The sequence below is a fragment of the Nuphar pumila genome, chromosome 5, assembly GCF_984573655.1.
Source record: "Nuphar pumila chromosome 5, dmNupPumi1.hap1.1, whole genome shotgun sequence".
Classification (NCBI taxonomy): domain Eukaryota; kingdom Viridiplantae; phylum Streptophyta; class Magnoliopsida; order Nymphaeales; family Nymphaeaceae; genus Nuphar; species Nuphar pumila.
In genome coordinates, this window is record NC_143253.1 from 130,414,417 (window position 1) to 130,441,495 (window position 27,079).

Below are 27,079 nucleotides of genomic sequence, written 5' to 3' on the forward strand. Positions count from 1 at the left end.
CGTAATCACTCTTCCCTTGCTCCAATCTTTTCTTGAATCTCTTTTTCTTTTTCTTCCCGTTGTTTTCCCCTCCCTTTTGAAGCAGAAAGGGTAGGTCTCCCATTTTTTGGGTTTTATAGAGGCGATTTCTACGTCCGATGAGTTCTTACGGAACTCATTGATCCGTTCTTCCCATCGAGATTCTTCTTTCCCTCATTCGATTCCTGAGTGAAGATTCGTCTGAAGAATGGACGCGGTTTCCGCCCCGATGCTGCCGCCCGAGAAGGATTCCTTGACTAGCGTCAAGGTCGCTGTGAACATCCGCCCTCTCATTCCGTCGGAGCGCCTCCAGGGATGCACCGATTGCATTACTGTGGTTCCTGGCGAGCCTCAGGTGATCGGATGTTTTTTTTTTTTTTTGTATTCTTGGCCGAACTTTGGGTGTTTTGTGAGGTTCGATCTTGGATGCTAACGTGTCTTTTGATTCTTGTGTCGCATCCTTTTCAAGGGGAATGAATTCGTGAAAGTTCATTGTTTTCTTTTTCCGGTTGTTGATTGCTTGAATCTTTGTAGATATATTGGCTACTGTGGCTCAAGGTTTGGTAGAATGTTTGTGCTTTCTCTTTTTCCAAATTAAGTATTCACGAGGAAACCATGCGTGCAAGGAAATGGGTCTGGACGGCTAGCATTTTTTGATTGGAAACCTGATTTAGTTGTTGTTATTGGTCTTAAGTATTTGCTGAAGAAATGAAAAGTAATTGGTTGCTAAACTGCTTCAAATAGTAGATTCACTTACTGGGAAAAAAGTGAAAAGAGTTAATGAAGTTTTTTAACGATGCGATGAAGCCAAGTAATCGGAACTGGCTTCCAAACTCCTGACATTCTAGGAATTGCAACACAAGAATACTGCAAAAGTGATTTTGATCTGTAGTTGCAATAGCAACTGCAACTTACAAATGTTGGCATTGTGTTGCAACACCTGGTGTGGAACTCAATGGATTCATAGACTAAAATGGATCCAGAAGTCTGTTGTCCAATTGTCAGGTTAACTGAATTCCTGGATTAAACATGATAATGCATAGCTGCATATGATTTAGGGAAGATTTTAGTTGGTTTATTGTCGCACAGATGATTTGTTGAGCATTTGGGTATGCTAAGCGTACGGGCATGAAGGGTATTCAGGTATAATGCAATTTCATAAATGTCTCATTTCCACTGGTTTGAGTTGTATGGCAGAGATTCCAGAGACAAGATCCCAATATGATACTTCATTATGTTGTTATATTTGTTGTAATAAAGACTGGCTAAAGTGTATACCCAAAATCAATGAGCTAATGTCTCCACTGAAACGATCATCGTATCAAACAATAGACATGCATATTTGATTTGTTTTGCTTATTCATCATTATAAATTTTTGGCAAACTAGGAAATAAGGAAAGCTACCAATTGGGTGTCTTTTTTAAAACTTATTAATTTTTTCTCTTAACTTGTGGTTCCAACAGTAGTTTCCTCATTATACATGTCTTGATTAATATCCATATGCCTAATTCTATGGTACCCGGACACTCCATTTTGCCCTATGTACCCTTGTAGACACGCGTATCCCCGTGTCGACACGCATTGACACCTGGACACACGATTTTACCCTCGGTAAATACAAGTTTGTATTTGATTTATAATTTACAATTATATTTTCAGTTTATAACTTTATATTTTCAGACTTTCAGTATATAATATATATTTTAGATATAGCATATATATTTTGATTATATTCAGTTTATTTTGAAATTATTTTGTATTTATGTGATATATATATATATATATATATATATATATATATATATATAGAGAGAGAGAGAGAGAGAGAGAGAGAGAGAGAGAGAGAGAGAGAGAGAGAGAGAGAGAGAGAGAGAGAGAGAGAGAGAGAGAGAGAGAGAGAGAGAGAGAGGAATGCAAATCTATCCAATGATTTTTTTTTGGTGTTTTTTTTTCAAAATTCTGACTATAAAGATGTGTTCAGCATGATTGATTTACTAGAAATCGACACTTGGATCATGAATTTTGGATATAAAAAATGGTATTTGGAGCCTTGAAAATTTATGAAAATTGTATGCCGTTGATTTTTGAAACTTATACAAACCTATCCATGCATCGGAATTAAATGCTCCTAGAACTGATTCCTATAAAAACAAGCATATAGATCACATCTGTACAGTAGGAATTTTGAAAAAAACACCAAAAATCCAATAAAATGTGTGGTGGGTAGGTTTTCATTCCTCTCTCTATATATGTTTTTCTATTTTTCTTTTGATCTTGTTGAAACTTTATAACTTCATGCTTGTTGTTTTCGTGGATATACGCTGTGGACACTTAGAGCTATTATCCTGTGTTGTTTGGTTCTTTTCTTCAATTACAGTCCTGTTGATTTTTTGCTTAATTTTTTTTCCATTCTTTGTCTGTATTGTTGTCACTATTATAGATTAGTGTCTATTTTGGCAGTACTTTGCTTGTTTTTAATCAATTATTTTTGTCCATTGCTCACTTCTCTAAATCATGGAAGTCCTTCTCGGCTTCTCGATTTTTCTTTCTTAAGATAAAGTAATAATGTGAAATTAATCTTTACCATGAGTTTTATGTTTTGACCGAATTGGTGATTATTTCATTCCACAGGTTCAAATTGGAAACCATGCCTTCACCTTTGATTATGTTTTTGGAAGTAACGGCACTCCTGCTGATGCACTTTATGATGATTGTGTGGCTCCACTAGTTGATGCCCTGTTTTCTGGCTACAATGCGACTGTTCTTGCATATGGCCAAGTATGCCATTTTAATTCGTGTTATGATTTTTGTTCTAAATGAGGATATTTATTGTAGAAAATAAATATTTGTTTAATATATACATGTATGCATCTTTTCTATAGTTAAAAAATAATTGATTTTTGTGTGGGTTTGTTGTTCTTCAGACAGGTTCAGGGAAGACATATACAATGGGAACTGGCTATACAGATGATATTAGTAGCAGTAGAGGAGTTACTCCCAAGGTTATGGAGTTCATATTTGAAAAAATAGAGGCCCAAAAAAGCTCTACAGAATTTTTGGTTAGAGTGTCATTTATTGAGGTAGGCAACCAAAGCATTTGAGTTTAATTGATGTTGCTATTTTTGGCATTGCTATGTCCTGTAGTCATTGGGTCTGTTCTTCAAACCCTAAAATCCTTCAGTATGCTTGGGTAGGGTTATTTGTGAATCCTTCAGTATACTTCGGTATGGGTTAACTGTTGTTAACACTTGGGATAGAAAGTGTCCAATGTTAATATACTTTTCTTTTTCTTTATTAATTGTTAGTTAATTATATACCTTTGACATGTTCTAGTCTTTTAGTTTGCAATGAACAGTCAACAATTTCATATATAGAGCTTTTCATAAAATGTAGTATGATTGTGCATTTGTGTGTGGGTAGCTGTACCTCCATACCTATCCTTTTAGAATTTGCTGTTATACCCCTTGTATCGTATCTTGTACCTGAATCCCTACCTATTTGATATAGATGTATCCTCACTGAAATTATAAAAAATGAGAAACTCTTAAACCATGGTTCTTTAAAACTTGAGTTTAAATTATCATAATATTATTGAAATTTGATCCAAAATAATGCTATTTGATTAAGCCGTTTACTTCTCTAAAACATAATTTATAATTGCAAAACAGATTTCTTAAGCATGAAAATAAAGTTATCTTGTTTTACAAAGCCTTTTTGATTTTGTTTCTAAACTATATTTTTTTGCTAGACTATGAATGCAGTTTATGTTAGTATTTCAATATGCTTCTTGAAATTCATATCTTTACATGCTTGTGGATTGCATCATGCAGGTCTTTTCTTTCTCATTTGATAGTTTTTTCCCTTGAATTGAAACAAGTCAGCATTGACTTTGTGCCATCATTTGTTTGGGTAGATTTTTAAGGAAGAAGTTCTTGATCTGCTTGATCCACATCTTTCATCTTCTATAAGAACCGAGGGGTTTGTTCCTGGAAAGCCCACTGTTCATGTTAGAACTCCTATTCAAATTAGGGAAACAACAAATGGAGGTATCACTCTATCAGGCGTTACAGAGGTTGAAGCCAAATCGAAGGAGGAAATGGCATCATTTTTGGCACAAGGTTCACTATGTCGTGCTACAGGCTGTACAAATATGAATCGGGAATCCAGGTTTTTTGGCATCTTTATTACTTCTTGGCAAAATATTATTTCACTTTTGTTCTTTTGCTTCACATTAGTAAGTGACATTATACTTCTCGGATGGTTTGTCTTTATTTTTTTAAACATAATTTTGTCATTCTTTTTATAGACATTTGAATCAAGCAATTGATGCCTTCTCTCTCTCTCTCTGTGTGTGTGTGTGTGTGTGTGTGTGTGTGTGTGTGTGTGTGTGTGTGTGTGTGTGTGTGTCACAAATTGGCACAAAACTCCAGATACAAGAAACTAAACATAACAACATAGATAAAATCCAAATGCATTATAAAGTTGCATATGACTAGATACAGTAAGCCATGCAAATACAAGAGAAGAAACAGCATATAAAAAAGTTAAATATTTTATTGATGTGACACAAAAAATATACAATAAGAACCTCACACAACACTAATGCACACACACTCAGTGTACATCCATCCTCTCTCAAACACATACATGCATACCCTTTATATAAGGGAGTGAGAGAGCGAAAAGGAGAGGACTAGCCTAACCACTAGTTGGACCTCCAACTAGCTGTTAGGCATAGTCCTAAAGGGGCTAGCTTGGTCAAAACAGTTTGACCAAAAATAAAAATTACAAAAATATTAGTCATTAAATAATAACTAAAAAATAAAAATACAGATACAAATACAAATACAAATACAAAATACTAATTCCAACCTTACATGTATACATTTAAGTATACTTAATCTAAATACTAAATACCTAATAGGTATACCAAAAGTATACCTAGAAAAAAAGGATACAAAGAATAACAAATACAAAGGAAGCATCGATAAGTATACTTAAGTATACCACAGTAACTAAACCACAATATTACATTTATCTTAATAGTTACATATGTATTTACATGCATAAAAGATGCATATGTATGAAAGTTACTGGAAGTGCTTAGAGTAAATATGAATCCTAATTTCTAAGAAGGAAACAAAAGTGATCAAGTCACGATTCCTAGTCATTAATGTATATTTAGTTGTTGCTCTGTATTTAGTCTCATAAATTATATACTAGTGTGTCAGAATAGAATATATATTTCAATAGTTATTAGTTTGTATCTAAAGTAAGTTTTTCAAGTTATTTCTTTTGAATATTTGTTTACTATTGTTGAATGTATACTTGTGTGTTTTTCTCTTAAGTGATCTAGTGGTCTTTTAATATGCTTATAGTTGTTGACTATATTCTTTGTTTCTTAAAAGTTTTCTTCTTAACTCCATAAATTTATCAATATTCGCATGATTTCACTTATGTTTCCTAAGTTCCTAACTGACTAGCCATACCATTTTGTACTTGCTTCTATCTTTGTGAATCTTTTAAAGTTTCAAAATGATTGCTTCTCAATTCCAATTCTTGTATGGCTTCCTGCTTTCAATTCCCACTTTGACGACTTTGCTACATATATGTATATTTTCATATGTTTTACATGCACCTGCACAGAAGTGCATACTTGCTTACGATTTTTTACCAAATTGCAATTGTCCATTTCATATTTTTTATGCTTTGAATGTAAAATAACTTTTACAATATTTGACTATGCATTACATTCTGTTTTTTTTTTCCTAGAAATGGGCTTGCATGATTTGTGATGTTGTTTGATTTTCATGATATTGGCTAAATCAAATATAATTTTTTAAAAATCTCCATCCAGTGAGAGCGTTGAAAGTGGTGATTGGTGTGGAAGTGATTGCATAAAATCTCCTTCTATTGAGAGTGTTGAAAGTGGCGATGGGTGAGGAAGTGATTGCATTTATTCTTCCATCTTCTGTTGCCCAAATTGTTGACTGGAGTAATTTCTCATTTGAGGTTGACCCTCCTAGTTATTGGGGTTGAGACCCTTTTAAACATGACAAATAACATATTATTGTTGGCCTTTTGATTTACCACTTTTTAACTATTTAACTGTAAAACTATTGGTCCATACATCATAATGAAAAGATAGTTGGCTGTGCTTTTTCCTAGTGCATTTTATGAATTTGTGAAAACATTGGATGTGGCAGCTTATATGTTATGTGTGCTTGTGTGTGCATAAGGTCAGAAACGTATATCTACAGATGGAATAGCAAAGATCTTCAACCGTTTCTTTGTTCTGTAATCCTAAAATTTCATCTCTACATTTTCCTTGAATACTGGAGTTGGTGGAAGAAGGGGATTTTTGTTAAACTTGACAAAGTCATTTCTTTTTTAAGAATGGGTGTTTATGTAAAAAGGACATGTCACTAACAATATATCATAGTTTGTGTGTTCTTTTGCATGTTTTGATATCCTCTTTTCAGATATTAAAACTTATTACCTTTCACTTAAGGGCTAAGTAGTGTATGTTTGTACTCGAAAGGTTGGTGCTCAAACACTTATTTTCTTATTGTTGCCACTAGTATGCATACTTTGAACCAATGTTGTAAGTACCGTACGATACGATATGATACATATCATCACCATGGGAAAAAGCAATACGATACACACTTCTATCGCGATACGAGTGTTTATCATATTCGTATCGTACGATACATCCTTGTATCATGCCATATCATACGATACATCTTGTATCGTACGATACACCTTTAATGCACTTTAAAAAGGGCCAAATCATAATTTTTATTTTTAGGGTTTTAAAGACTTGAGGGCTGACTTCCTGATGCAACTGCGCTGGAGGAGTGAAAACTAATGGCCCACCGTGAATCGGTGTGGCTGAACTTCTTTATTAAATCAAAATGGGAATATGCAATAGCAGTAAAGAAAAGTAAAGGGAAAACAATAATCAAGAAAAGAAAACTGCAGAAGAGAAGTCGGCTGGGTTGTTTTCAATCTTCAATCCCTTCACGCAACCCTAGACAACCTCTTAAAGACTGTTTACTGGACCGGGTCGTGGATCCAGGTTTGGATCCGACCCACGATCCGGTTCAGTTTTCCTTTGCAGCTGGTTCTGGGGCGTCCGAGCTCCACCACGCCTGACGTAGGTGCGCAGGGGTACCTCCTTGCGTCGTGGCTCCGTCCCTGCAGGTGAGTCATCTTCATGGGGTCTTTCATCTGCCCTGTGTGGTGGATCGAGTGGCACGCTGGGCCCACTCGGGTCCTGCCCTGCATCATTCTCTCCTGGTTGGGAAGAAGTCGGCTCTGTCGACTTGTTGTTGCCACGGTAAGCATATAGATCAGCCACGTTAAAAATAGGGGAAATATGCCAATCATCGGGCAGCTCAAGGAGGTAGGCATTCGAACCTAACCGCTGGAGGATCCTAAAGGGGCCATACTTCTTAGGACTTAATTTGCTATAGGTACCGACGGGAAAACGCTCTGGGCGCAGGTACACCCAGACAAGTTGACCGACCTCGAACTGGACATCACGACGACCCTGATCCACGAAAGCTTTGTAGGTCTCGTAGCTTTCAACAAGTTTGGTCCGGACTTGTCTGTGAATGTCACGCATATATTCAACGGCATCAAAGGCATCCGGAGCTGGAGCTGAGAGATCTGACACAGGGGCGAGGTCAACGACATGGGTGGGAGACCGACCATACACTACTTGGAACGGGGATTTACCAGTGGACCGGTTAATGGAGTTGTTATAGGCGAACTCGGCTTGAGGCAGAACGAGATCCCAAGTTTTGACATTTTCACCCACTAAGCTCCGTAATAAATTTCCTAAGGTGCGGTTCACGACTTCGGTTTGGCCATCAGTCTGGGGGTGATACACGCTACTGAACTGGAGCTTAGTTTTCAAGAGGGCCCATAACGATTTCCAAAAGTGGCTCATAAAACGCGTGTCGCGATCGGAAGTGATTGTGTGAGGTAGACCGTGGAAACGGGCAACATCTTTGAAATAATATGAAGCGACTAAAGAAGCATCGGTGGTGCGTTTGCACGGAATAAAGATAGCCATTTTGGAGAACCGGTCAACAACGACTAAAATTGAATCAAAACGACGTGGTGTACGGGGAAGGCCCACGATAAAATCCATGGACACATGCTCCCACGGTCGTTCAGGAATGGGTAACGGGGTATACAGACCACTATTCTGACGATGACCCTTGGACACTTGACACACATGACAGCCTTGGATAAACTTGACAACATCTTTGCGCATTTTGGGCCAAAAGTATCGTTCATCTAGGAGAGCGAACGTCTTATCATGCCCGAAATGCCCTGCTAACCCTCCTTCATGTAATTCAGAAATCAACTGAAGCCTGAGGGAGAAGTTGGGTACACATAATTGGTTACCACGGAAGAGGTAACCATTATGAATACAAAAACGGGGGTCAAGGTTGTGAGCGGAGGAGGTGCATCCTTCCCAGACTTTGTGAAAATCAGGGTCCGTAGGGTACAACTCTTTGCATTGTTCAAAACCTATGACCTGCACCGACATAGTCATCAACAGGCTGTTCTTCCTACTAAGAGCGTCAGCCACCTTGTTCAGGGTACCCGATTGATGCCGAATCGAAAAAGTGTACTCTTGCAAGAAGCTGACCCACTTGGCATGACGAACACTCAACTTTTTCTAACTATTCAGGTACTTCAATGCCTCGTGATCCGTGTACAAGACAAATTCCTTGTAAATGAGATAATGCCTCCAATAACGAAGTGCTTGTACAACGGCATAAAACTCAACATCGTAAGTGGAGTACTGGCACCTAGCCTGAGTCAGTTTCTCGCTAAAGAAGGCGATAGGCCTACGATTCTGACTCAAGACGGCGCCAATCCCCACTTTAGAGGCATCACATTCAACCTCAAAGACTGCACTAAAATCGGGGAGGGCTAAGACAGGGGCACTGGTCATTTTGTCCTTGATGATTGTAAAGGCTTTGCTAGCCGCTGGCGTCCAATGAAAGCTAGTACCTTTTAGGCACTCCGTGATGGGGGCCATAAGGGTACTAAAATTTCTCACGAAACGTCGGTAAAAGGTGGCTAACCTGTGGAAACTACGGATCTCTCCTATAGTCTTTGGGGTAGGCCAATCGACAATCGCTCGGACTTTAGCAGGGTCGGCCTTGACGCCATCAGAAGACACAATAAACCCTAAGAACACGACACTGGATGTCATAAACTCACACTTCTTGGCATTGACATACAATTTTTCCTTTCTCAAAATATCTAAGACTTGACGCAGGTGACTCAAATGATCAGACAATGAAGAACTATAGACCAAGATGTCGTCAAAGTAGACAACAACAAACTTCCCAAGACACGGACGCAAAACTTGGGTCATCATGTTCATGAAGGTACTGGGGGCATTAGACAACCCAAACGGCATGTCTAACCACTCGTACAATCCATCACGTGTCTTAAATGCTGTTTTCCACTCGTCTCCCTCGCGTATACGAATCTGATGATATCCGCTTTTTAAATCAATTTTAGAGAAAATGGAGGCACCGGATAACATATCAAACATATCATCTAGACGAGGAATGAGAAAACGGTATTTGACGGTGATGCGATTGATCGCACGGCTGTCGACACACATGCGCATGGACCCATCTTTCTTGGGAGTGAGTAAGGCAGGCACGACACAAGGACTAACACTCTCACGAATGAAACCCTTTTGCAATAATTCCTGAACCTGTCTTAACAACTCCGGTGTGTTCGGAGGGGTTCATGCGATAAGCGGGAAGGTTGGGTAGACTCGACCCGGGTACAAAATCAATGGCATGCTGAACCACCCTTGTCGCAGGTAATCCATCAGGAAGGTCATCCAGCATAACGTCGCGGAATTCCTCGAGAAGAGGGGCAACATCCGCGGGAATGGACACATGTGAACTCATCATTGGCTTAGCCACCAGGGCATAACAATAGCCATCCTCCTGGCAGTGGTCCAGGAAAAGCCGGTACGAGAGGCCTGCGATTCGGGGGACTCGCTCGGGTTTGTCAACTGTGGGGAAACCCGTCTCCCGGATCGGTAGAAGGACGATCTTATGGCCATTAAAAATAAAAGAGTAAGTGTTCTTGCGGCCATCGTGAGTGGTCTGGTGATCAAACTGCCAGGGACGTCCCAAAAGAATGTGACAGGCATGCATAGGGGCCACATCACACCACACCTCATCGTGGTAGTGTTCCCCCATGGAAAACCGGACTAGGCAACGCTGAGTGATGGGAACCTCATTTCCTTTCTTGAACCAGGCCATCTTATAGGGTTGGGATAACTTTTCGGTGTTGAGTTTCAAGGTAGACACCACACTCTCAGATACCATGTTCTCACATGCTCCGGTGTCAATGATGACATCACAAGCGTGACCTTCACAGTTGCATCGAGTCCTAAAAATGTTATTCCTTAGCCATTTCGATGGGGTCAATTCTCGAGGTGCGGTCAACACATGACGGATGGATAACAAACTTTCGACGTTGCCGTCGAACTCTATAACTCCTCGCTCATCCTCAACCTCAACTAATGAATTGTCTTCACTATCACTCTCACTTGCGGACTCGACAATCCCTTCCACCAGATGGGTGTTCTTGCTCACGGTCGGACACTTGGATGCGACATGTCCTAACTCTTGACATCTAAAGCAACGAAGGGTCGACTCCGTAGGTTTGGTTTTGGACCGGGTGTGGAAAGCTGGACCTGACTGGTCAGATTTGTTAAGGTCGGTCCTAGGTTTTGAGTCACTAGGGGAGCTTGCTCCCCTGGTTGGGAAACTCGGCTTGGGTCGGTTGGAGGGCTCACTACGGGTCGTCCGATATTCCTGCCTCCGCTTCAGCTTGTCCTCGATGTTCATGGCATAACTGCTGGCTTGATCTAATGTTTCGACTGTGACACAACTAAAATCATCAGAGATAGCAGGGCGGAGACCCGAAATGTACCTCGTGACCTGCTGGCGAGCTGTTTCCTCGATCTGCACACGCAAAGAAAGACGATGGAACTCCGCGGTGTACTCTGCTACAGTTCGGGAACCTTGGCGCAGGGTCTGGTATTCCTTGTAGGCTCGCTCGGCGTGATCTGAAGGCACGAACTTTGACTGCATCAGTCTTTGCATTTCCTCCCACGACTGTACGCGCTCCAATCCCTGCCGCTCCCTTGATCGTTGTAGCTCCACCCACCATGTCTGTGCTAGGCCTCTCAATCGTGTAGAAGCTAACGAGACACGACGATGTTCAGCAACTGTGTGATAATCGAAGAAAAACTGCACTGCATAAGACCAGTCGAAAAACTGCTCCGCGTCGAATCGCCCCGCAAACTCCGGAAGATCCAATTTCACGCCATAGGTGGAAGAGTGGTCTGGTGGTCGCTGTTGTCGCGGCTCCACTATCCCTGCAGGATGCTCGTTCCAGAAAATGTCGTCGTCCCAAACTGCTTCATTGCCCATATGGTGGTATTGTGCGCCGGGATGCTGGTGCTGTCGAACTCTCTCGATGGGGGGTCGGCGGTCGGGGCGCGCCGGTTCCTGCTGACATTGCCTCGGTCGGGTTTGCCCGTGGGTGGGCACCATCTGTGGCCGGTATGGTGGTACTGGAATGACGGGAAGTCCAAGGTTCGGGGAAGGGTTCGGTTGAGGTTCTGGTGTCAGACGGGTAGGGTTGGTATAATATGGTTGTGGGTTAGGAGTCTGGTATGGGGCCGGATGTTGGGTTGGGTTTTGGGTCAGGTTTGGGTAAGTAGGTTGGTTTGGGTTTAGGTGTGGGTATGGGTATGGGTATGGGGTTTGGTGGGTATATGGATGGGTTGACTCGCCCAATGGGATGTGAATCGGGCCCACTCCTACACTACTCGTCGGACCCAGATATGAGTGGGTTGGATCGAGGTTCGAGTTGTGGGGATAAGACGCTTGGTTTGAACTCGATCCCCGATCCATAGCATTATGGGTCTGGTTTTGACCCGGCTCAAATCCAAACTGGAGCTCCGTCCGAGTCCGATATGGGTTAGGGTCGGTCTGGGGTATCTGTTGAGGGTCGGGATTAGTGGGTTGGTTCTGGCTCGGGGCTGCCCGCGAACCGGAACCAACTAGGTAGGCTGGGTAAGGGGTGTCTAGACCCAAACCCGTTCCCTGAGACCCAATGGTTGGTCCCAGTGACACAGGCCTGGGTCCTGTTGCATTACCAACTGGATTGGGTCTTCTTGGATCTGGATCCATCAACAAAGGTTCGCCCATTCCAGCTCTTAGGGACGCGGCTACGGAGCCTCCCCGTGTGGGGTCGGGGAAGGAGTGCTCATCTCTCCCAAACTGGACTGATAGGACCGGGCTAGCAGCAGGGTCCAGCGTGACGCTGGGCCCCTGCCGACTCAGCTCACCCTGCGACACAGCCCGAGCGAGTCCCTGCCACGGTCCTGGGCCCGCAGGTGGGCCCAGCGCAACACTGGGCCCCTGCAGGTTCGGGCCGACCCTCAGCACACATGCTGTTGCGCCTGGCCATGCACCCTGGCCTGCAGGTGGACCCAGTGTACTGCTGGGCCCCTGCAGGCTCGGGTCCACCTGTGAAACAGGCGCAGGCAGCCTTTGTCGGGAGTGGGGTGCTCTTACCAGGGCATCATTGTTTGGCGGGATCCCCTGTTGCTGTTGCGAGGTGTCTGGACCCTTCGTGGATGCTGAAACAGGCGCGGTCACTCGCTGCAGAGGCATCGGCTGGTGTGATTCAGCCCCTTGGATGTTCAGATTTGCAAACACGCCCTCATCGACGTCAGCACCTGGTATTGCGCACGTTCCCTTGCGCGCCTCAAGCACTGTCAACCGATCGTCCATCCCATCCAGCCTCTTCGATAGGCCTGCCACATCTCGGGTCACGCGCAACACGTTCTCCTGGATTTTCGTCAACACCTCCATGACACGCAGCATGGGATCTTCGCTGCTCGCCTCCTCGTGCACTTCGCCTTGTACCGGATCGGTTCCCTCCTCAAGAGCCATACCTCTGATGAAGTTGGAACGCCCGCTGCTCTGATACCACTTTGATGCAACTGCGCTGGAGGAGTGAAAACTAATGGCCCACCGTGAATCGGTGTGGCTGAACTTCTTTATTAAATCAAAATGGGAATATGCAATAGCAGTAAAGAAAAGTAAAGGGAAAACAATAATCAAGAAAAGAAAACTGCAGAAGAGAAGTCAGTTGGGTTGTTTTCAATCTTCAATCCCTTCACGCAACCCTAGACAGCCTCTTAAAGACTGTTTACTGGACCGGGTCGTGGATCCAAGTTTGGATCCGACCCACGATCCGGTTCAGTTTTCCTTTGCAGCTGGTTCTGGGGCGTCCGAGCTCCACCACGCCTGACGTAGGTGCGCAGGGGTACCTCCCTGCGTCGTGGCTCCGTCCCTGCAGGTGAGTCATCTTCACGGGGTCTTTCATCTGCCCTGTGTGGTGGATCGAGTGGCACGCTGGGCCCACTCGGGTCCTGCCCTGCATCACTTCCTCATTTGTTTACATGCCATTAGAGGGGCATCCATGCACCCTAGGAGCCGTGAGAGCGATTTGGGGGTCGTTCCATGCTCAAGGGAGAGGGCTTTTACGGTTTGCTAAAGTAAGAGTGCATTTCCACCATTTTTCCACTTAATGAAGTTGGTTAAGGTAAAAAATCCCTTTTATGAATAAAATTACAAAAGTACCCACCAAAAAGTTTGGCCTCGATGCTCACGCCCGTGAATCCCCCACCTTATGGGTTAGGGGCATGGCCCCTGCAACCTCCGCCAACTTATCGGGAAGTTGCATCCTTGAAAATTAAGGATTTATATCAAAGTAAAAATCAAGCACCACACTCCAACAAGGATGCAATCAGATGATCCAGCATGGCGATGAGACACTCAAGTAATGAGTGGAAACTGATTGAAAATCGAGTGCAACTATTACCATAATATTTTTATTTATATAATATGAATGTATGAGTCTTGTGGCATGTTCTTAATTGCAAGATATATAATATTTGCATTGTTCTTGTGAGATAGTTGATGCGTGTTGATGTCTTATGCAAATCCTAGAGGCATAAATGCTTCATATATTATTTTATGGTTGTATTTTGTGTGATTCATCATTGTTTCACGTGTTATGATTTTTTTAGATTTTTTTTTTAATTTTTCATGATTTTTTGGAACTTTTTATTAAAAAATTATGATTTTTTGCAATATGATACATATCTTATTGTTGGCCCGACTCCGACTGATACAAGTAATGATACAATACTTACAACCTTGCTTTGAACTCCTCATAATAGCAATTAGAGAAGGGATATTTTATTTTCCAAGTGATAGGCTTTTTGAAAAATAAGTTGATAAATAGGACTTGTTATCTCTAGGTGTTTTTGTGTTAAAATATTGGCATCCGCTGTGTCCATTTGAGTAATTCTAGTTTTAAAAGTTTGTAGTTTTTTAATTACTGAATTAAGGATTCAGTGTGCAAAAGTTTTGTCTTTTATTTCTATATTGCATGGGAAATACTCTAACTGGACACAATAGTTTCTTCTTCTTGTTGTTTGGATTGAAAATTTTGGGAATTAATATTCTAGCTTGGCACTATGTCATCTGGGTAAATCTAGCTTTGTTTGATTTTAGTGCATATGGGATGTTTCTCTCTCTCTCTCTCTTCATGTAATTATATTAAAGCACATGTATGCTTTTGAATTGAATAATTTCATTTTAATACTTTGTTAATGTGCTTTACCTGTTTTACAATTCTAGTCGCTCTCATGCTATTTTTACAATCACATTGGAGCAAAAGAAGACTGTGATTGGCCTTGGTGCTGCAATGGCCGATGACATGAGTGATGATTTTTTATCTGCAAAGCTTCATCTTGTTGATCTTGCTGGGTCAGAGCGTGCCAAACGTACTGGAGCAGACGGGTTGCGATTTAAAGAGGGTAAGTAGTATTTTGTGTTTGAAATGTGGAACAGGACAAGTAGTTTTTTATAATTTATCTCTTTATTGATTATGACATTGCCATTTTTGTAGGAGTTCACATAAATAAGGGTTTACTGGCTCTTGGGAATGTCATAAGCGCACTTGGGGACGAGAAAAAGCGAAAGGAAGGAGGACATGTCCCATATCGAGACAGTAAGCTAACTCGTTTGCTTCAGGTATTATAGTTGTTTGTCTGTGTTTTGCCTAATCACAACTCGAATTAGCATATTTCCTAAAAAATTTCCTTTTTTCTTTGTGCTTTCCTGCTAATATTGTTTATAAATTGAAATTGTCATCTCTTATGATTTTATAACATGAAAAAAGCAGGCAATGAACTAATTGTACCCTTCATGATCTAGTGAATGAACATCATTGAATATGCTAATTTATGTTGATTTTTGGACAAACATGATAATGTCTTTTGAACTATCATTTGGTGAACTTCACATGGAATCAAGTTTTATCTAATTGGTAAGTTTTTCATTTCTTGCAAATTTGATGCTATATGCTTTTATATTAAACTATGTGTACACTACTCAGTTTTCATTGTTTTGGGTTATTATATTAATATTTGTCTAAACTAAAATTGTGTTTTCATGGATTCATTGAAAAAACATATTTTTGTCAAAAGCTAAAATTGTGTGTTCATTGTTTGATGCTTTATTAGGTCTAGTTGCATAAATATGTTTTATCAATTTTTGATTTATTAATTGCTAAATGATTTTATTGGGTAGGATTCTCTTGGTGGAAACAGCAAAACAGTCATGATAGGTGAGTTCTTTTATTTTCATTTTTTTAAATGATTGATTGGATTGTTTAGATAGGTTGATTTAACAATTTTTGAATTATCCTGAATTTATTCATCTGTTTTGGTTTTTGTGTTATTTTACATGTGTAAATGCCTATTTGTTCTTTTTTAAAAAATTGTTGCTATTCCATCATCAGCATCTACTGATATATGTTTTGATTATAGCTTGTGTTAGTCCTGCTGAAACAAATGCAGAGGAAACTTTAAATACCTTGAAGTATGCAAACCGTGCACGCAACATTCAAAATAAAGCAATTGTAAGTTAATTCTCACAGTTACATTAGTTACTTTCCTTTTTCTTTCATGAGATTTGCATTTGGTTATGGCTTGTGTTTTTTACTGTAGGTAAATCGCAATCCAATGGTTGCTGAAATGCAAAGAATGAGAACTCAACTTGAACAACTTCAAGCCGAATTGTTGTATGCTCGTTCAGAGGGTGCTCCTTTTGAAGAGTTGCAGGTACCAAAGATTTGCTTATATTTGTTTCCTTAGATCATTAACAATAATTATGATACTTATATGATTATTTCAGGTTTTAAGGCATAGAATTTCGGTGCTTGAGTCTAGTAACGTTGAGTTGCGGCGGGAACTTCAGGATAGTCGAATTACCTGTGAGCATTTCGCACAAACTACTGTTGATGCTGAGGTGAATTGTGTTCTAATTTTTTGTTATATATCAAAATGCATATAATTCAAATGTGCGGGTCTACTGAATCTTCTTTTGGTTCCATATTTTGGCAATGCAATTTTATCAAAATTGTGATTTAGATTATCAGTAAAATTGGGTTGTCATGTTAAATGAAGAGATCATCTCCTCCTTTTTTTAACTCTTTTTTTAATATTTGAATGTTTTTTTGTATCATTGTCATTTATGTATGACCTATTTGGCTGTTTCAACAACAATGATTTTTGTTTCTTTGCGTCTAGCGAAGCACATAACTATATGCAAGAAAGGGAATAGGAGCCCGCCATGGAATTGCCCATTAAAAGTGATTTTTCTCCATTTTTTTTGAGTCCTAATGCAATAATTGGTCAAAATCTAACATGCTAATTAGGTCCATCTACTTTTTGGTTGTTTGATACAATATCTGTTCTAAGTTTCCTATTTTTGGAATACATGGAACTTATATTATTAAAATTGAATGAAATAGGTGGAGAAAGGAAAGTTAATCATGAAGATTGAATCTGCTCGAAATGGAAAACCTTGGGACGAAATTAATGATGACGTTAAGGCTCATGTAAGTTTATCTTTCCCTAGTTTTGGCTTCCAATTATATCATGTGAAGGTTTTAATGCAACAACTTTTGTTTATTTTCTTGTTCCGTTGTGTTTGTTTGACATTTTTTATTTGAAGTGTAGAAAATAATATCAGTGTCAATGACACATTTGTTGGTTCTCTTAAGTGAATTTTATCCATATATTCTTGTGCATGCCAGTTTTCGCCATATCATGATAAAAAACTCATTTCCCAGGAACTTATGACATTGATATCTTATTAATTATGTTATAGTGTTTCCTACCTGTGGGTTTTCGAAGTCTTACATTTTTCTTAACTATGCTCTGCAGGATATTGATTTATTGAAAAGGTATGCAACAAAGATCCAAGAGCAAGAAGCAGAAATACTACAATTAAAGAGCTTATGCCAATCAAAACAAAACAGTGTTATAGATTGCTTTGATTTAGATGATCATGACTCATCCTTTTGTGATGGCAAAACCACTACGTCTTCAGGTGCTTGTGAATTCCTTTTTTCTTTGCTAATCACTCTTTCTTCTTATGCGGATTGTCATGAGCAGATTTTATACTATGTTGTTTCAACTGGATTATAATGTCGTTGTTGCTTCAGTTTGCTAATCTTTTTGCATTAGTGATTGTTGTCATTGTTATCTAATACTCTTTGGATTAGCCAATGGATACCTTTTGTCATGCTTGTGATATTCTATAATCAATTTATGTTAATTATTAGTTTATCTTTAAAACATTTAAAATTGATGTGTTACTGATTCTTATTATTTTCCAAATGCACTTGTAAAACATATTTTGCTCCATTGATTTAGGTGAAATGGAAGTTGGGGAAAAGGAAGTGGAGCATTCTGTTATGCAAGACACATTAGGTAGAGAACTCCAAGAATTGGACAAATGTCTTGAGCAAAAGGAGGTACTTTATCATCCGACAAGTGTTCATTATATGCTTTGATATTGGATTTTAACAATATTACTTTTTCCATTTTTTGTTGTTATATACACAATTTCTTTTGTGCAATAGTAGACTAACTAGTCATTGCGAACAAGACAATTAGTATTTGATTTTGAGTTTTTAAAAAATGCGTAATTGGTACATGATTTGTTGGAAGGTCTGGGCTCTGATTGACCTCATTTTACACAGCTTTCTTAAGCCATTGTTGTGGCCCATGCTTTTTCATTTGCATGCAATTTAATATTTCTTGGCAATGAGAAAAACTGATTTCTTTGCTTTTTTGTTTGTTCACAGGCTGAAATGAAGTTGTACTCCAAAACTGATACAATAGTCCTCAAGCAACATTATGAGAAGAAGTTGCTTGAGTTGGAGCAAGAGAAGAAGTTCTTACAGGTAATTTTTTTTGTAACGAACTGAATTGGGCCTCGGAATCATAAAGAATGCATGTTTTTCATTTCATTTTCTGTTGGACCAGAAAGAGATGGAACACTTGAAAATGGAGCTTGCAAATATTTCGTCTACTTCAGATGAGGGTGCTCACAAACTAAAGGAAGAGTATCTTCAAAAGTTGAATAAACTAGAAGTTCAGGTCGTTCAATAGTAGCTTTGTCCTTCTATTTTTCCTCTCCTTTTGCATGACTAGAAACAGCATAAGGTGAAATGTGGATCATTTATGTACAGGTGGCTGATTTGAAGAAAAAACAAGATGCACAATCACAGCTTTTGAGACAAAAGCAGAAGAGTGATGAAGCAGCAAAGCGCCTCCAAGAGGAAATCCAACGAATTAAGTCACAAAAGGTATAATTGTCATTAATTGCTGTGCATGATATAAAAAATTGCAAAGATAGTGTCTTGTTTCCATTTTTAGACGGGCACGTGGATTCTTATCAATTTCAATTTCGTGTTATAGGTTCAGTTACAACACAAGATCAAGCAAGAGTCTGAGCAGTTTAGGGCGTGGAAAGCTTCAAGAGAAAAGGAGGTTCTACAGGTATGGTTGCTTTATTTTAATTTTTATTGACTCAAATGTACATTTGGTTATTCTTTTGAAAAAACAAGTCAAGGCACAAATGTTGTATCTTTTTCTCATTTTAAGAACTTGTTCACTATTATGTACTTGCTTGTATATAATGAGTGTGATATGTTTGATCTTTATCTATTATGTGCTAGTTACTAGTTATAGAATTTTAATAAATAACACTTTTTGATTAAATGTGGTTAAACTAGTTTTCTGTTAACTTTTGATATATGTGTAATAAACAAATTTTATAATGATATAGAAAATAATAAGATTTTTTTAGTTCCAACAAGTATTATATTAGCATATATTTTTTGCCTTTATAAACAAAACATTTTGTCAAAAAAATCTTAGATGAATTAGTAGTATCATATATCTAACACCTTTGTCTCTTTTTAACGATGCTTTTCAAAAGTCTTCTTAATTAACTTGTTAAATGCTTCTTAGTTCTCATTTTCCACTAGACATGTACTTATCAATCACTTGTTTCTTGCTTCTGATTCCCACATCGGTTCTCGATTATCGATACTTCTAGCAATGTCCATAGTTTCACGATCTTTGTATGTCTATTTTAAGTAAGCAATGATTGATTTTGTTGTATAATTGTTTTTTTTTTGTGCTTTACATATAAGAATTGTGTTACTACTTGTGCATGTCTACTTTAAGTTTGGAATGATTGATTTTGTTGCATAATTGATTTGTTTTGTGCTTTACACTTAAGAATAAATATTTGGAGTTATATGTTTCATTTTGCTTCTTCTTGAATAGATGATGTATATTTTAGTTCACCAGGGGAGTTTGTGTATGTGTATGTTGTGTTTGGTGGGGTGGGGAAAGGGTTGGTGGTGTTATGGGAGGAACATGTGAAAATCAGTAGCATGTGAATGATGTTGGAAAATTTGTAGGGCAAACTACGGTGAATTTTGCCATTTGCTTTGGTGTTATGAATTCAGTGTTGATAAAATCAAAGTATTTTTTATCTGGAATCATGTTGTGACAATGGAAAGCAACTATTCTAGTATTTGATTCTAAAAAACTATTCAGTATTTCATTCTTGAAATTAAGCAGTTATTGGATTGCTTTGCTCATATTGGAGATATAGCCCAGAATTGAAATGGAATACATTTTACAGCTGAGGAAGGAAGAAAGGCGAAACACGTATGAGATGCACAAACTCTTAGCTTTGAATCAAAGGCAAAAGATGGTAAATCCACCGTTCTAATCAAGTCAATGCATTTGAATTCGCCTATGTGGTTTTCATGCTCATTTTGCGTTTATTTTAAAGGTTCTTCAAAGGAAATCTGAGGAAGCTGCCATGGCAACTAAAAGGCTCAAAGAACTTTTGGAATCACGCAAAGCTTCTTCTCGTGAAACATTTGGTATGCCTGTATCTATACCTGGCTTCTTCTCATTCGACATCTTGTGTCATGTTGATATATAAGCACATATAATGCATCTTCTTAATGTATCATTGCTTCTATGTTTTTCTTTTCACAGCTGGTGGCAATGGAAATGTTCCAGGGGTTCAGGTAACTTAGAAAATTATCTCTGATCTCTTATATTTCTTATTTTTTGCATGATGCCATTTTGTCATGTCCTAGTTTAATGATTCTTTTGTTATACATATTGGCCTTGTAGAGCAACGAGAAGGCATTTAGACAGGCCATTGAACTTGAACTTGAAGTTATAGTCCATGTGCATGAAGTGCGCTCCGAGTATGATAGGCAAATACAAGAGTAAGGGTTTAATGCTTTTAAAACATTTACTTGTTCCTTACTTTTGAGGCGTCCCTTTTCTCATCTTCATGTTTTTCTAGTATCAGTTGGTATGCTTATCTTCACAATTAATGTGATCATTAATAGTTGCGCAAATTACTAATCAGTCATCTGGTTCAGAGTGTGACTGAAAATGTGACATTGTTTAACTGAGAGATAAACACAGGGGTGAATGCATTGAAAGCTTGTATTTCTTGCTTATATCAAAATATTGAAAATCCATTTTTCATATTGTGTACTTCTAGAGCATGCTAAAGTATTTATTTTTATATGAAAAACTTGCCAAACTGCCATGTTGAATATGTGCAATTGCCACTCACTGGAAGTGTATTCGTTGAATGGTTGCATTAACAGGAGAGCCAGAATGGCTGAGGAAATTGCAAAGCTAAAGGAAGAAAGTGAAGTGGTGAAGCAAAATTTTATGGGGTGAGTTGGTGTTGCTAAGAGTGGTTTTTGGTTACTTCTTATATTATGTTTGCACAAAATGTCTATACTTAATCACATTTTGCCTACCACTTGCTCTTGCAGCTACTGTGCTTCGACTATGTCACCAGGTGCAAGGAACTCAAGGATATTTGCACTTGAGAATATGTTGGCTACTTCTTCTAGCACCCTCATATCCATGGCTTCACAGTTATCAGAAGCGGAAGAGCGTGAGCGCATTTTCAGTGGACGTGGGCGCTGGAGCCAAGTTCGTTCTCTTGGTGATGCAAAAAATCTGCTGAATTACTTATTCAATCTTGTTTCTTCTTCAAGGTAATAAAGTTTTTATTGCCCATTAAGTTGTTTCTCATTATGCAGCCTTCTCCTAGTGGAACACCATATGTCCACATGGAATAGTCTATTTATGTTAAAATGTGAGACAAAAGGTGTAAACCTCTCTAAGAGAATCTTTTAAACTTGGTGGAGAACAAAAGATAGAGAACATTACATATTATTTTAATATATTTTGCTTGATCATTACTTCCACTTCTTTTTTGTTTTCTATAGATTAATATTTTTTAATAAGTATTGTTAATGACTGTGGAATCTGTCATGTTTTCTATGTAAAAGTCTGCTACAGTGCATATGTAACTGTAAATGAATCTAGATTTGGCAATATCATACATGAAGTCTATAAACATTCCATAAAGTGTATACAAATGCAAATATATTGTATTTCATATCTAATGTTCATGAGTTTGTTTGGAGAGAAGATTCCATTATAAAGTAGTATGGATATACTTAGAAAATGTAATGTTATAATAATGAAAAGATGATGGAAATTTGGGCACTTATTTCTCCCAAACTGCAAACCATTTGTAGTTTGTATTTCTCCATCTTGTCCATCTTCTCGTGGACATTTGCGGGTCATTAATGGAAGGAAAAGGTTAATTGCTTTAATGATGGCAGGGATAGCTGTAATGATCTTGGAATGTATGGTTGCTTGATGACATTAAGGTGCTGTACTGATCATGGAATGCATAGAAATTTCACTGCCTTCAATGTTTTAGGTGTTGCGCCATGGACAAAGAGAGGGAGTGTAGAGAGAAAGATTCTGAGATCAAAGAGCTGAAGGTGAGAATTGGTAGACTTAATAATCTGCTGAGACAAATGGAAGCTCGAGCTCAGAAGGAGATTCAACGGATGAACATGGTTTGAATTTTGACTTTTTTTTGTGCCTTTTATTTTAGTTGACACCTTGGCACTTCTAAATGCCTGTATCATGTCACTAAAGTTTGACTTTGCTTTTACATTAGTATGTGGTTAAGTGTTTTGCAATGTGCAAGGCTTTGCTACTTTTTATCTCTTGGGAGAGGTGGGTAAGGAGTTGGCTAGTATGTGATTGATGATGTCATTTGAAATTGTGGAGACAAGCAGTGTGCATATTATGAACTATGGTACCTGGACACTCCATTTTGCCCTTTGTACCCATGTCAACATGCATCCACACCCGGACATGCCATTTTACCCTCCGTACATACAAGTTTGTATTTAATTTATAATTTATAATTAAAATTTCAGTATATAATATATAATTTAGATATAACATATATATTTAAATTATATTCAGTTTATTTTGAATTATTTTGTGTGTGTGTGTGTGTGTGTGTGTGTGTGTGTGTGTGTATAGCCGTATCCGCACCGGTACCAAGGTGACATAGATTATGAATATGGCTCTTAGATGCCATATGCAATTTTTTGGAATACTGGGAAAATTCCTTGGTTTAAGTTCAGTTGACTTAGGAAGCTCCTATCAAATTCGAGAATACTATGCAAACTGTATGTCACATCAACTAGAATATGATGTATATAACCTCCTAGGCATTGGAAACTATGGCATTTTAGCTATATATTGGATGCATGCATGAAGATCAAAACAAATGCTTACACTGATTATTTGTGGCATCGATTAGAACTTGATCCACATAATCTCCTAGGCCTTAAAACCTGCACTGTTTTTGGCTATTTTATAAGCACACATGATATTTTAATTTATTATGTATCTCAAAATACTGTTCAATGCTCTTCCAATATTGTTCATAATACCTTGAAACCATCTTTAAATTTTGATGTAATTGTATTTTTATATTAATTTCTCATAAAATTATTTATATTAGTCTTTACAATATACAAGTATGTTCCTTAGATTATTCCTATGACTGTTGCTTTTCCAAGACAACTTTTGAAATAGTGCAATGACAATAAACTCCTAAGATTGAGCCTTTTCATTGATGCTTATTTTATACCGGAGTCCCAAATCTGTTATTTTAATTATTTAAAGGGCCTTTTAAAAACTCCAAGGCATTAAGAACATGTTATTTTTTCAATATTTTTAATATTTTTGTTACTGCTATTTTTTATTCCTTAGAATTGACTCAAATATTCTTGTAAAAGCCATTTGTTTTTAGATTATTCTAAGAATTTTTTTGCCTTGCTTATATTATTGCAAAACTAATATTTTTGACCTTGTTTTCAAAAAAACTATAATGCACAATTTTCTATTTTGTCCATCACTTTAATGGTGCTGATATTCTGATATATTTTGAACAGAATGCTTCTCCCAAGAAACATGTTGGTAGCGACGGTGCAGAAGGGCTTCCCTATGACTTAAGAAAGGTAATATAAATTGGGCTAATTGAGGGTATATGGATATATCAGTACATGAATGCAAGCATTTAAAACCATTGTGATATAACTTGTCATTTGTATTCACAGGGCATACGTAACTCAATATGTTTTAACTATGATGCGGGCTTGTTTGAAGACATGGATACATCAGAATCAGATAAGTCGGACTTGTCTGATGAGGAATGGAAAAGGAGTTCTCCACGAAAGCAAAGGAAGAAGGGACAGAGATCGCGCTTGGCCTCAATATCTAGTGCTGAAGATGAAAGCTGCACTTCTGAGAACTCATGCACAGATAGCTCGAAGGAAGTTCTCGACAGCTTGGTGTTGCCTTCTTCAGATATGTGTTGCTCTTGCAGCCACTATTCTGGCTGCAAAACTCATAAATGTGAATGCCGTGCGGCTGGTAGCTCGTGTGGTTCCCAATGTGGATGCAAACCTAACAAGTGCTGTAATCGTCAAAGCTCCACTGATAATGAGGCAAATGCTTTGCTTGCTGTGGAAGGTGCAGCACTCCTTGGGAGTGTGATGAAGGATATGCCAACAGAGATAAATACAGAAGTTGGGAAACAACGGAAACCACTCTCGGATATAGGCAATGCACTGGTATGTATTAGTTGCGATAGATTTGTGCGATGTTTATAATGAGCTTGCAGTTGCAGGAGCTATATTTCTATTAATACATACATAAACTTGTGCATCTTTTCAAGAGTTAATAGGGAGAAGGATTTGAAGATGGTTTTATGGGTCATATATGAAAGATTTGATGGTTCTATTGTCTTGGATTCTTGACATTACTCACGTTTTCATCATGCGGCAATACTTTTTTTTAATGTACAATTTGTTTGTAAAAGCTATACAATTAGGGTATTTACAGAAACTCTTTTTAAGGTGACTTTTTGAAACTTTTATTGAAGATTAGTGGTTTTCTTTTTTCTGCCAGAATTTTTACTTCATTAATGAAAAATGAATAATCAGTTCTTTAATGTGTTTTTTCTATTGGGAAGAAGGTTCAAATCTTATGTTGCATTAGCAACATACAATATGTAGGCCAGTTTTGTTGTGGTCTGTGCTTTTGTTGGAAGCTATCTCATCTTAGTTATAATGCAGTAGTGTTTTTTGTAAATTTACGAATCTGTCCACTTGAGGAGTTAAAATGGCTTCTGGTCTTGTGTTAGTTAAATCTTATCACTTGCGCCTTTATATGATACTGATGCAGTAGGAATAGAATCGGCAGTGTGTGCAGTGCATCATGGGATGCTTGGATGTATGGTTCTCAATCGGTGTAACGACGTGGTTGATGACATTGAGGTGTGCTATAGCCGGCCTCTTTAGAGTCTGCCACTTATAGACAATGATTTTCGGCATGAGAAACTCTGATTGTGTCAGTGTAAAGGGATGTGCATACAATATCATGTGTGCCTCTTCTTGATCTGTATCAGCTGTTAAAGTTGTTGTCTTGGTTGCCCTAGTGGGTGCTGTGCACATTCATTTCTGGTATCATCTACTGCTGTGACTGGATAATGGTTCTCTAGTACTATTTTAACTTCTCTGTGTCGTCTAAGTTTCTCTACTGTTTTAACTTCCATCATGTGTGGATTCAATGCCTGTTTGCAGGCCAATTCAAATGCATCCCAGGCAAACCAACGGAAGAAATGGAAGAAATCTTCAGTTCAATTGATCCCAGTGCCAACACCTGCAGTTCCAATAGCAAGCTTAGAGCAACAAACCAGAGAAGTGCTAGAACAGGATGCCTCTGTGGGTGCAGAAGAGATTGCCATTCCCCTAAATCTACCACGAGCAATGCTCCAGTTGGCTAAGACCAGCAGTGGCAGTATCTTGACACCTGCAGTTCCAACAAGCCAAGAGCAAGCCAATGAAGTGCTAAGACAGGATGCCTCTGTTGGTGCAGAAGAGAGTGTCATTCCCCTAAAACTACCACGAGCAATGCACCAGTTGCCTAAGACAAGCAGTGACAGTATCTTGAGAGTGAGAAATTTCGACCATGCTGATGATATGAGATCTGAAAAACCAGCAAGCCGTGGTGCATCAAGAAGCCCACTTCGGCCTGCTAGGGGTTCATCTAATGAGAAAGAGAACAACTTGTAGTGACTAATAGTACTTCTCTGAACAAGAGGGAAGCAGTGTTCTTGCTGCTCCTTTCCCTCCTGTTATGTTTCCATTCTGATTATTGGAATTTTTCCAAATGGCTGAACCATTCTAATGTTTATTAAAATTGGAAGAAACTGCGAGTTTCCAACAATGCAAATACAAACGGCCATTCCTTGTTTTGTTCATAAATCAAGTGACAAGAAAGATCAAGCTTTGTGGCCACATGTAAATGCTAACTGGGAGGAGGACATCTTTTTTAGGTTTTATCAAAGTGGATTCACACCAGCTCTTGCATTTGGAAACCATGTTCCTTATTCTTTCTTTGCCCAATTTACATAAATTCTAGCCTGCGAGTAATGCATTTTTCTCATATTGTCAACACCAATCATTCTGCAATGCTGCAAGTTCCCTTGGAACAGGAAATGTCTCTACATAGACTTGTATGAAGGTCTTGTTATTTAATGTATAATTAACCCCTTCAGTGGCATGTCTGATTCCAATAATGGGTGTATAAAGCAGCTACTGCTGGAGTAAAATAGCTTGAGCGGTGAAAATCATGCTAGTTTATTGGCTCTGGGTTCAAATCACACAGGGTCATGCCTCCAATTGGCTATTAGCATAAGACCAAGGAATTAAATAAAAAGTTTGGCTGCTGTTGTATAGGACAAGATTGGAATCTGGCACTTCTAATTCCTGTGATGTACATCATTTGGATATAAAGATATTGGATTTCCTGGCATTGCAGCTTTGAGCAGATGTATGTACAATAGGACTTCTTTCTTTTATATATATATTTTTTTCAATTTTGGTTTAGATGAAGGCCACATATCACCAACCGGACATTGGCAAGCCTTCAGTTGGTAAAAACCAATGTTTTAAGTATCGTTGTGAATCGGCCGACATGTATCGTATTGGCCAGAAATTGATACAAAACCAAGCTGATTCACCTTATTTTTAAATAATTTTTTAAAATAGTTAAAGAAATATTTTTAATGTTATTTTAGTATTTTTGTGACACGTGTCATCTGGGTT

General features: G+C 38.5%; 1 protein-coding gene across 1 annotated transcript; it reads left to right on the forward strand.

Annotated features, from left to right (window-relative positions):
- The first annotated feature begins 226 nt into the window (after positions 1-226).
- On the forward strand, positions 227-26,044 carry LOC149838724 (kinesin-like protein KIN-4C). The gene is made up of 29 exons (XM_090008304.1): positions 227-373; positions 2,651-2,797; positions 2,944-3,099; positions 3,933-4,186; positions 14,809-14,987; positions 15,080-15,204; positions 15,763-15,799; positions 16,002-16,093; positions 16,182-16,295; positions 16,369-16,482; positions 16,988-17,062; positions 17,403-17,568; positions 17,895-17,995; positions 18,329-18,427; positions 18,510-18,623; positions 18,716-18,832; positions 18,945-19,025; positions 20,185-20,256; positions 20,338-20,431; positions 20,550-20,581; positions 20,703-20,788; positions 21,182-21,253; positions 21,356-21,583; positions 22,321-22,462; positions 22,567-22,644; positions 23,861-23,926; positions 24,026-24,541; positions 25,408-25,461; positions 25,553-26,044. The coding sequence occupies exons 1-29, from the start codon at positions 227-229 to the stop codon at positions 26,042-26,044; spliced, it is 4,050 nt and encodes a 1,349-aa protein (XP_089864430.1).
- The last annotated feature ends 1,035 nt before the right edge of the window (positions 26,045-27,079 follow it).

Bases quoted from the DNA above. Each gene is read 5' to 3' on its own strand.
- LOC149838724 (XM_090008304.1), top strand. From the start codon at position 227: ATGGACGCGGTTTCCGCCCCGATGCTGCCGCCCGAGAAGGATTCCTTG. The intron at 16,483-16,987 runs GTGAATTGTGTT...TGAATGAAATAG, and splicing joins AAACTACTGTTGATGCTGAG to GTGGAGAAAGGAAAGTTAAT. The intron at 20,432-20,549 runs GTATGCCTGTAT...TTCTTTTCACAG, and splicing joins TTCTTCTCGTGAAACATTTG to CTGGTGGCAATGGAAATGTT.